This window comes from Nelumbo lutea, chromosome 3, assembly GCF_056320005.1.
Source record: "Nelumbo lutea isolate HS-2025 chromosome 3, American lotus-T2T, whole genome shotgun sequence".
Lineage (NCBI taxonomy): Eukaryota > Viridiplantae > Streptophyta > Magnoliopsida > Proteales > Nelumbonaceae > Nelumbo > Nelumbo lutea.
The window spans coordinates 23974361-23985211 of record NC_142686.1 but is presented as its reverse complement, the minus strand read 5'-3'; the positions used below and the strand labels follow the sequence as shown (position 1 = coordinate 23985211).

The following is a 10851-nucleotide window of genomic DNA, read 5'->3' as shown; positions in this document are numbered from 1 at the left end:
TTTAAAAGCTGACCCAGAAATGGAATCACTGTGGCCACTGGTTTCCGGGTCAGCGGTTTGACCATTCAGGTTGAACGGTTTAGGTGGTTTGATGAGATATGAGTATTAGGGTTAGGGTTTCATTCCTTTTACTCTTTTACGGGGGAAAAGAAAGTGGTTGTTGGCTGCAATTAAGATGAAAGAAGGAAAAGAAGGAAAAAAAGAAGGAAAGAAAAGAAATGGAGGGAAAAGAAAGGAATGGATGGAGGGAAGGAGGGAAGGAGGAGGAGACGGCAATGGTGGCGTTCACCGGTGATGGTGATGGCAACAGCAGCAACAGAAACGCAGGGTTAGGGCCTCATTTTCATATGTTTTGCTTTTATATCAGCTAAAGAAATTTGTTATTTGATGACAGTGGCCACATGACAGTGAAGCAAAAACAGAGCAAATAACTAACCAACACTTCAAATCCAAAGAAATTTTGGTCTAAGACACTTGTCAAGGCAAGAAAGTATTAGTTTTTGACAAAATAAATCAAGTACGACGTTCTCCAGATAGTTTTTTGGTTATATTTCCTTTTCCAGTCCCTTTTAGAAGCAGTGTGAAGAACTGGTTAATAAAGAAAATTATGACACTTGAAGGGTATTTGTGTCCTTTTATATGTCACTTAACGGTTAATTAACATTAGGTGCTAAATTGGCACGTTTTCAAAATTTGGATACTAGATTAACATGTTTTAAAGTTTGGGAACCAAAGCGACATTAGGCTCAAAGTACATGGTATTAATATGGAATTTTCCTCTTCAAAAAATAAGGCATTATGGCATCTCAACTTTGACAATGAAACCATTATCAAAATAGGTCATTCCATATATCATTAGAAAGATCTTAGAGTCTATTTTCTAACACAATAAAGGATGTGCCAATCGAGGTTTTCTACAAAAAGTTATAGGCCAAACAAATGAGGTCAACAAAATTACTTGCACATCCAAATTCTTCAAAAAAAAAAAAAAAAAAAAAAAACAAAAAAACAAAGAAATAAGATGTTGATGGCCCAAGTTAAAAATCAACACAAAGATTCAATTCAATATTCATCTTCGTGAAGAAATCATTGAGCTCGAGAAAGGCTACAAAACCTCCAATGCATGATGGAGATCTTATAAAGACTTCTTAAACAAGTTACTACAAACAATTACACTGGTTCAACCTTGTTTGTGGAACAAGCATTTAAAGATTGCAATGACAATCTTGTGTGACCCTTTTCATGAAAAAAATGTTAAATGAAGAAAATTACATTGAATATGATAATCCTTTAAAGTTTAATGAAGAGTCTATTACTTAAAAGGAATTTTCCATCATTCATAATCAATCTTAAAATGATGGAATGAAATATTTATCAAATAGGAAAATTTGATTGCTTTATACAAGTATATATTGACTTCTATCTTTTCAATGTTTTCGATGAGTGTTGATAGAAGAATTAGTTAATTTGAAGCACAAGGAGTATGTCTCAATAGTTATGACTTATGAGGCATAATGAAGAAACCACAATTCAAGTAAGAGGCTTACACCATCAATTGTCTATCGAAGGGTCAATAACAAAGAAATGTAGCGGAGGCATGGTGACAAATAATTCTCTTAGAGTTGTTAAAAATAGAGAATGAGTTATTTTCAAAAGAGGAGTTTAATACAGTTTAAAATTATGCTCCAAGAATAAGACAAATGAGCCTTAATTTAAACTAAATAGTGAACTTTCAACAACCAATTTGGTTAGTGGGTATCTAATAACTAGTTTTACATTAAAGCTTCAATAGTTTGTTTTTGTTCTCTATATAAAGTCTTGTAATCTCTAGCTAAAGGTGCCAAGTTCTTTGTTTTTCTCATGAAGCCTAGAACTTTTTCTCATAATTGATAGGGCCCTTTCTTTGATGAATGAATCTCCTATTCTTTGAGTTAGTGAGTCCCCAACTTTATTATTGTCTCTTATTATCTATTTTATATTAACAAAATTTCATCCAATTTCCTTTTCTTCCTGTATTTCTTTGGGAAAAGTACTTTCATTTTCTTTCTTCATATTTGAGTTGCATTGATTGGTATAAGAGCTACATCAATAAATAGGAGATCAGTTCGATTGTCCATTTCAAGTCACAAAAAAATAGTTTCCTTGCTTGGTGATGAATGAATAGGAGATCATTTCCATTGAGTCCAATGATCCTCCCTTTTGGTTAAGTATTTGCTAGATTAGTTGTTAAGGTTTAAAATAGATAGTGATAGATTCATGGGTTTATCTGTTTTAATTTTTTTTTTCTTTTAGGTTGTGTTTGGATTCATAGAATACAAGAGAAACAGAAAGTTAAGGGAAAGTTACTAATTTCTCTCTTACATTTTGTTAAATAAAATAGGGCAATACTTGACTCCTACCCTGATAAGACAAAAGTGTCCACCATCTCTTCATCTTAATATCAAAATCCTGTTTAGTAAATTTTAACCATAAGCCCTAAATCCTAAAATTAACAAGCAAAATGCCTTTGGTTGGATGAATGTCTTCTACCGAGTAAGAGCGAAATATTTTCTAACACAATGCAGCAGTAGGGTAAATTATCATAAATTGCTCAAGATTCTTTTGATCATTCTCTTTGCTTCTGTTTTTTTTTTTTTTTTTTCCGATCATTTTCTATTTAGGGTTGATGGAGTACACTACCCTCAACTTTGAACTTCCAAACAAAATTGCAAAACCAGATGTTCCATAAAAAATATTCAGAGGCTTCATGAACCTCTGATTTGCAAAACCAACCAGTAGCAAAACAACTGTATCCTTAACCGACTTTTGAGTCTTGGATCAGTTAAGATTCCTTTACTGGGTCCCATTGATTCATCTCAAGCCTGCCCACCATAAACTCCAATAAATACCGAATGAATTCTAACAAAATACACCTGACAATTGAATCCTTGATTGTGATGATGTTTTGTTTTTTGTTTTTTTGTTTTATTTTTTATTTTTATTTTATACCGAACTATTGATTGGACATTGGATGAATCATGAAACTAAAATTAAAATGTTTTGCTTTTTGAAAAAAAAAATTGTAGCCGTCTTTTCCGACACCCCATTTAATAAGCATATAAAAACAGGATCTTTTTTGTTTATATGGGCCTAAAAACTTCGTAGTTTCAGTTTAATAAGAGGATACAAACACAATGGCTGGCACGAAGTATTTCTGTCGTCTAGGGATTGATTCCCAGACTCCTCGATTCATCATTAAAAAAAAAAAAAAAGAGAAGGGGGCGTTTTACTTGTGAGATTTGGTATTCGAGCCCAGATTTCTTACAAGCTTTTTCTTACAGTCACACATCTCTCAAGATGTGCGATTCCAATTCATGGCGGGTGAAGAATGAGTAGAAAATCCCGAGTGATTCTTAACCTGGTATCGACTAACAGATCTGAACAACAAAGAATCATCATATATCGTTACTTTGTTGGATATTGGATTAGTCTCTCAACAAAGAATCATCATTAGGCCCACTTACCATACTAAGGGTCTGAGATCCGGAGTCCAAGCTTATAATATCTTCTTCTGTTTGAAGAATTGAAGGTAACAAATGATAACAAGGGTCTGAGATACTTCAACCCAAGGGCTTTCAAGCATTTCCGACCAGTGCTTTCTAAGCTTAAATTTTAAAAGAAGAAGAGCTCCTTAGTATGTTTTTTTTTTTTTACTTTATTTGGCCTTTATACTTAGATGCTTAAGGTCTGAAGTATATTGGGGCCGCAAGTTAAAAATATAGAAAACCCATGAGGTTTTATTTTTATTTTAACAAAAACATCTCTTATAGCTTTGAAATTTACAAAATTGTCCTTACTATTCTTACAGCATCTTTCAATATAATTAAAAATGTCAAATTTGCCCTTCTAAACTTCACTTGATCCCTATGAGCTTTCAAAGTTAAAATTACATTACTCTTTTCAATCTGATCCGGTTAAAAGTTAATATTTTATTAAATCTCCATCTCCATCTGTATTGATATTGATAGACCCAAGGGTAAAACTGATATTTTCAAAAATTAATGCATTAAGCCAATGTTTTCCATTTGAAACAATGACAAAAGAGAGATAACTGTAGGTTTTTGGTTTTTGTTAAAGTAAAATCTCATGAGAGATTTTTATATTTTACCCAAAAAATATATAAACTTGAGTGTTTAGCTTTTTTTTTTTTTTTTTCTTTTTCGTGAAAGAAGAAACAAAAACTATCACTGCACTACTCTCCCATTACTTCATATAGTGGCACAGATTCAAATTTTAACTTTCAAATAAAATTATCTTTTTAGTGCATATATACCTGTTAAAATTATACAAATTTATATATTTATAAATATTAAAACGAATTATGTTGGTTTCATGATTAAGTGATACGTGTATCATTTTTCAGTTGTCAATGCGATGCCTAAGCAACAAGGTCCCGATGGAAGGTCACCTAGCTCTCTTAAGTGCCTATCTATTTTTGTATATGGTGCTATAAATTATTTTTATATTCTTATTCATTTGGTAAGCGTATATATTAATTTATTTAATGAACACACATTAGTGTATGCTGTCTTGAATTCTTAAAGACTTCAAAAACGTTAATCAATAATGAAGAACTTAAAATTTTGTTGAATATTTGAATCATCACAGGATTTGAGCTTTTTTTCTTAATCCATTGACATAGGCGATTAGCTGACAATGCCCCCTCCTATCACCTAGCTTTGCCTTGCCATCTTGAAAATCATGGCCATGATGATTCACAACACTTCACATAGACCATGAGCACACATCGTCTCTCTCTCCCCAGTAGAACTATTCATGAGCCAGGCCGGGTCAGGCTTGGGCCTGGCTTTTATTCATCATTAATGGAAATATGCTAGGCCTGAGCCCGAGCCCGAGCCCGAGCCCGGCCCGGCCCGACCAATGGGCCTATAACTTGGGCCCAAGCCCGACCCTGATAAAAAGCCCGAAGCCCGACCTAATGAAAAACAATTACAATTTTTCCTATTCAAATTAGAATTAAAAATTCAGATGGTTTTTTTTTTCATATTTAAATGAACAATGGGCCTACAAGATGTTTTTTTTCCCTTTCTCTTACGTTTTAAAACACATTTTTACATTATTAAATCAAAAAAATTATTCAAATGGACATAATCATATAACCCATTTTAAGTCTAATTTTAGGTTGGGTCGGGCCAGGCTCGGGCCGGGCTATTTTGACAAAACCCGAGCCCGGCTCGAATTTATTGCGGGTCGGGCTATTTTGACAAAACCCGAGCCCGACTCGAATTTATTGTGCGCCGGGCTTTTTGGCCTGAGTTTAAGCTCGTGGGCCTATAAACATGTTCAAGCCCGTTTAGGCCACTTGGCTCATGAACAGGTCTACTCCCAGGGACAGGAAATTTTATGTTCCAGACCAATAGAAATCTACCACATCATTTTAAAAAATCACTTTAATTTTGAAATGAGAAAATAGGTTGATGTGTCAAATTGCTAGTGGTCTGAATCTTTCTGTACCAAGGGGACAGACGATGTAAATTCATTAAAGTATGGTTTTCAAAATCAGACTGGACTGGATAATTGGACCAGAAAAACTGAGGTTCCGTTTTACCCTAGAACCATTTTTTTTCCCCCAAAACCATTGATTTGGTCAACAAACCGCTGATCCAGGTGGTCGATCTGTTCAATAGTTTGACCGGTTTTTATTTCTTTTTAATTTTTTTGTCAGAACGAATTGTCTGTTTGATTTGAACAATCAGACCATTTGACCCAAGAACCGGACCTTGACCGGTTCGTTGTCCGGTTTGATTTTAAAATCATTGCATTACTTGTGCATATATACCTTATTTGCAGTTATTTAAGAAGGAACATGGATTTGATGTAATTGATTATTGATGTAGAATGTGATTATTTGTGTGGTTGATTTTTTGCTAAATCAAAAGCTGGGGTGTTTTTCCTTGTTTTTTAAGCCAAATTAAGCTAGGATGTCATTCCGATGTTTAGTTTTGTTGTCCATAATCTTAATTTTTGGTGCAGCCCATGTCACTGCTAAGAAAGGTTTTAGTGAGTCAGGTAAGGTGCTTAATTGGTTATCCTCCTTCATGGTTTGCGTATGCATTGGTCCTGGATAATAGTAGTCAAGTGCTTGTGGTATTGAGTCTGGGCAGTAAAAAAAAGGGAATAAAAGATTATCTTTAAAATTTATTTGAATTTTCTTAGCATATTCAGGGATGGCAACGGAGCCCAACTTATTTGGTTTCTTATTTTTTGTTGTATATTAGCAATAAACAAGTAATACAATATGAAATTATTTAATTAAAACATATAAAAAATACATAAACTATCAATTATTTTTTATATAAAATGTATAATATTATTAAATTCATCACCTAATTAATAAGTTCGTACGACTTCCCATACTAAATCCCACTTGTACCCATATGGGACCCCAATTAAAATAGGCCCCACTATGTCAATACTAGGTCTTGGCATTTGCCATAATTGAAACATTGTGTGTGGGACCAAAACTGTGTGAGGTGATGTGGAAAAAGAAAGAGGAAAAGAACTTGTACATTTTTACACAGATAAAGTGAAAGCAATAGAAAATGCACACTATAAAATAAGAATCTTTTTAGTAGGAAGTAAAATATGGATGTTAACTGGCTAGCCAATGAATGTATCAAATGGGCAAGCTCTTATTCCAAAAGATGTCAAATCTCTCAATCTTGATAAGGCTGATAATGACGGTTGGTCTCAAGTTTGTATGGTGACATTATAGTGTGGTCTCAGGCTCCATATATACATATAATGTTCCTAAAAAAGGTTTTCAAAACAAGGCATGATATAGGCGCATGAGCATTTCTTTAGCACATTCAAACAATGGTCTATTTATGTCCACGATAAGAAAAGTGAACATCGATACCTAATGGAAGGTATTGACACCCACACATAAATCAAAGCAAGTATGGGCATAAATTTTAAGGTGCCGCCCCTTTATCTCGAATAAATTTAGGGGCCTTAAAAAATATGCAAGTATGAGCATTATATAATGTATATAGTATAGAAGAGATAAATATAGATGGAAATTATTTGGGGTTAAAATATTTAAGTATTATTATTTCTGTCTGGTTTACATAATAAATAATTTTGTTAATTCTCTTTCTCTCTCTCTCTTTACTGTTTAGATAGGTTTAATGTTAAAATCTTAAAGGGGAGGGGGTGTTAGACAACATGTATGGCTTTGTTTTTGAAAACAAAATTTCTGCCACATCAGTGAAACCAACATATATATGATTTTATTGATGTGGGAATTAATCTAATTTGTTTTGAAAACATATTGGGCAAAACCCTCTTAAAACTTTGAATAGCCAACACTACTTTAAAGAAAAGTAAAAAGCTGATTTAGACTGAAGGATTGATGGCACTAGTCATGTGGTCAATCTAAAGGGTCGTCCCCCAGTTTAAGAAGACAGATCAGATCGATCATTGACGATGGTATTCCACAAAATTAATTAGTTGTATGTTTTGCAGTGAGATGTGATCCCAAAACAAGCTAGGAATTGGCAGATATTTGATTGGTGTAGGGTGGTATGAGGTGTATTGATCAAGGAAATTAATAGATGGGGATGGATCCATCAAAGCAACAAGAAAGCAAGCAAGCCCACTCTTAACTCTTAAGTTGATCGATCAAGAAGAGAAAATCAAAGAAGAGACTGTCGGCTGTTGCTAGCTAGCCTCTGTTCAATTCAACGATGCGCTGGATTAATAAGTGAACCACGTAATTTGGTAGAAAAAGCCTTCTAAATTCTAATTTGCAGAGTCAGTCGTCATTCAAAATCAATGTGAGAGAGAGAGAGAGAGAGAGAGAGTTGTATTGTCCCATACTCCCATTCTTGCACGCTGCCGTTTCTTGTTCTAATGCTATTTGTCAGGTGCCTACTCCCTCCGTCCCAGGTGCTGTATCCAACTTTTATTGGTATCTTCTACGTATTAAATTTGACTAATTAGCGGTTGTTAGCATATTACATTAATTCATTTCTAAAATGCCATTTTGGTATTACGTCTTGTCCTTTTTTTGTCCTTGTGAGCGCTCCGTCGTCACGGCTTAAGGCCGTGAAACTAGCAATTCATTTCTTTTCTCCAATATATCGTAGAAAGAAAAGTATTAGAAAATCTCATATATGTATATTAATGCTGTAAGTGGTTCGGATGTTTGTCGGATCAAATCAAATTATATTCAAATTGAATCCGATAAATTAAACGGTATAAATTTCATATCCAAATTTGATGCAGGATTACCGTAATTGAATTATTGATCATTTATGTCAAATCTCGAACATGAAATCGGAATTTTGGGTACGGTTTGCACCCCAACTTGTGTTGTGACTTGTATGGGCCAGGGCTATGTCAAACAATAAAATAAATAAAAAACAAAAAGTTTTTGGAATTTTCTTAAAAATAAATTTCCAACAACTGCCTCTAACTCAACTATTCCCAAGTCCCAATCGGACTGGTTTGATTAGTTGTTTGGAGTAAGTTAATCTCGTTAATTAATATCCTAAAACACATTTCTATGCGGTAATCACCAACCTGTTGAGATTCCATGCTGATTGCATTTTTCCGGGTTTCGGGTGACGGGTGTGCCCTTCAGCCTTCTGCCCCAGCCCTTCTGCGGTGGCGGGGCCACTCACCACTGCCAAGTGCCAACCCCACCATAAGCCCAAGCCGGCGATCAAGATCGTCATCAGAGCACGATCTCCACGGTTAGCGTTGGATGACTATTGATGAGCCCTTCGATGACTGCTCACTGGTCACTGCTGCTGTAGGGGCCCGCCACTCGGAGTACCTTACCTAGTTACCTAACACTAATCATTGACAAACGTGAAGCACCTAACCTTATCGCTAACAGAGATTTTGCCTTTCGGAATTTGGACCAGAGGCCGAGAGGGTCTGTCTACTGATTGATTGATTACTCAAGGAAAAGCTCTGATTGCCACAAACTCGAACAGTACGCAGTTGAAATTAGTGCACCAGATCGCAGCATTCTGAAGTTGCTGACTCATCCAATCCAATCCATCCATTCCCAAGAGACGGAGACCCGCTTCATCTCTCTCACTGACGTGTATCCGATTCCCACCAGCTCTCTCAAGCCACTACACAAATCAATATGCTCCACGTCATCCATATACAATTTCTATATTCCCTCTCTCTACTCCTCGGCGATTATTAAAACCCCTCCGCCTCCCATTTCTCACCTCCTCTCTGTTTCTTCTCTCTCTCTCTCTCTCTCTGTCGTCTTCGCCCTGAAGAAGCTTATCTGAAGCCTTTTCTTTGGGTGCAGCCGTGCAGGCTACTTTTTTTTTTCTTCGTTTTTGCTATATTCAGTGGCGCATGATAACCATGGAAATACCGGTTATCAGTAGAATAAACGGTTTTGAAGCAGGGATAAATTGCTTACAGAACCCATCTTTCGTTTCCCGTCTTTTTCATCTCGCAGGGATCGAAAAAGTTTCTCTCAATTACAGTCTCTGGACATGGGGGGCCCTGATTGTTGCCTTCCTTGCAACTTTCAGTAGCGTAATCGCAAGAACCCAACTCCTAATTTTCAGATTGTGGAGGGGTAGACCCGTAACTTCAGAACATATTTTCAGGACGCTGGTCGACGATGACGATGATGAAGATGAGAGCTTCTCATGTTCTTCATCGGATGATGAAGACGAAACCGTTTCGGAATTCGAAAATCGAGGACCCATCGATGAAGATTTTCGAGTGGCGGGTTCTCGTAATTGCGACGAGGACCGAGAGGAGAGTTTTAGATTGAGACACCGGCGACGACGCAGCAGCTGCGAAGATGGATTTTCGTGGTCCGACTTCGCAAGCAGCAAAAGCGTCGTCAAATTATGGGACGGATTAGGCCTGGGGTTTCGGAACCCGTCGGAGAATGTTATCTCGATGTGGGATCTGAATAAAGACCAAACCATATGTTCGTTCTTTGGAGGAAGGTGTCAGTTCCCAGCAGTGTCGATGGTGTCGCCGGCAATGATATTATCGGCGGGACTGGAGAACAGCAGAAACGCAGCGTTGAGGATCTGGGACGCCAGAGTGGGGTGTCAGATTCCGGCGAGTTTTGCGGAATGGCAGCCTCGACAGAGAAGGATAACGGGCGTCGACTCAGGCGGAGTGGAAAAGGTGTACGTCAGAGATGACGCCAGCTCAGTGGTGGTGCGAGATATGAGGAACCTTGGACTGCCTTTAGATTCGACGGAACCGGAATCAGAAAAGACTTGGTGGGATGCTGACGCCGTCATCTTATCGGACGGAGAATGCGGCGGTGACGGTTGCTTCGGAAAGAGGCTGGGGAATGTTGGTGGGTCCGTCGTGTCACGGTGTCGCGACGCGGTGAAGTCTTACCTGTTTTATTAAAGTCACATTTCGAAGTGGGACGAGCTAGAGCTAAAATTAGCCACCCCTGAGCCCTGAGACCCCGAGACGCCGCCGTTGGAGGGCTTTCTTTGTAAATAACTATTATTGCTCGGGCAAATGGCAAGATGCATTGTCCCTCGATTAATTACGCTTAATCTTAATTAATAAAAGAACAATCGTTCGGTGAATTATTTTTGGAAACAACTTCTCAATAAAAATTATGAAAATGATACTATTTGTCTTAGACTGACACGTGGAAGGGGTGGTGGTTGGCCTTGGCGTTCACGATACGTTTGTTGGCTGTGGAGCTAAGCATAGAAGCTTCGGCAAAGTGCGACCCAAGCAACAGTGAAGTAGAAATTATCACATTATTCTTTTATGCATTTGTACTGATGCAAAATAAATTAATTTAATTTGCACTGAAAAGAAATA

At 36.8% G+C, this 10851-nt stretch overlaps 1 protein-coding gene across 1 annotated transcript; it reads left to right on the top strand.

Moving 5' to 3' along the window:
• Positions 1–8938: 8938 nt before the first annotated feature.
• LOC148863651 (uncharacterized) lies at positions 8939–10620 on the top strand. The gene has a single exon (XM_088974165.1). It carries the CDS (start codon positions 9388–9390, stop codon positions 10417–10419), a length of 1032 nt encoding a protein of 343 aa, XP_088830291.1. The 5' UTR covers positions 8939–9387; the 3' UTR covers positions 10420–10620.
• The last annotated feature ends 231 nt before the right edge of the window (positions 10621–10851 follow it).

Coding starts and splice junctions, on each gene's coding strand:
- LOC148863651 (XM_088974165.1), top strand. CDS start 9,388: ATGATAACCATGGAAATACCGGTTATCAGTAGAATAAACGGTTTTGAA.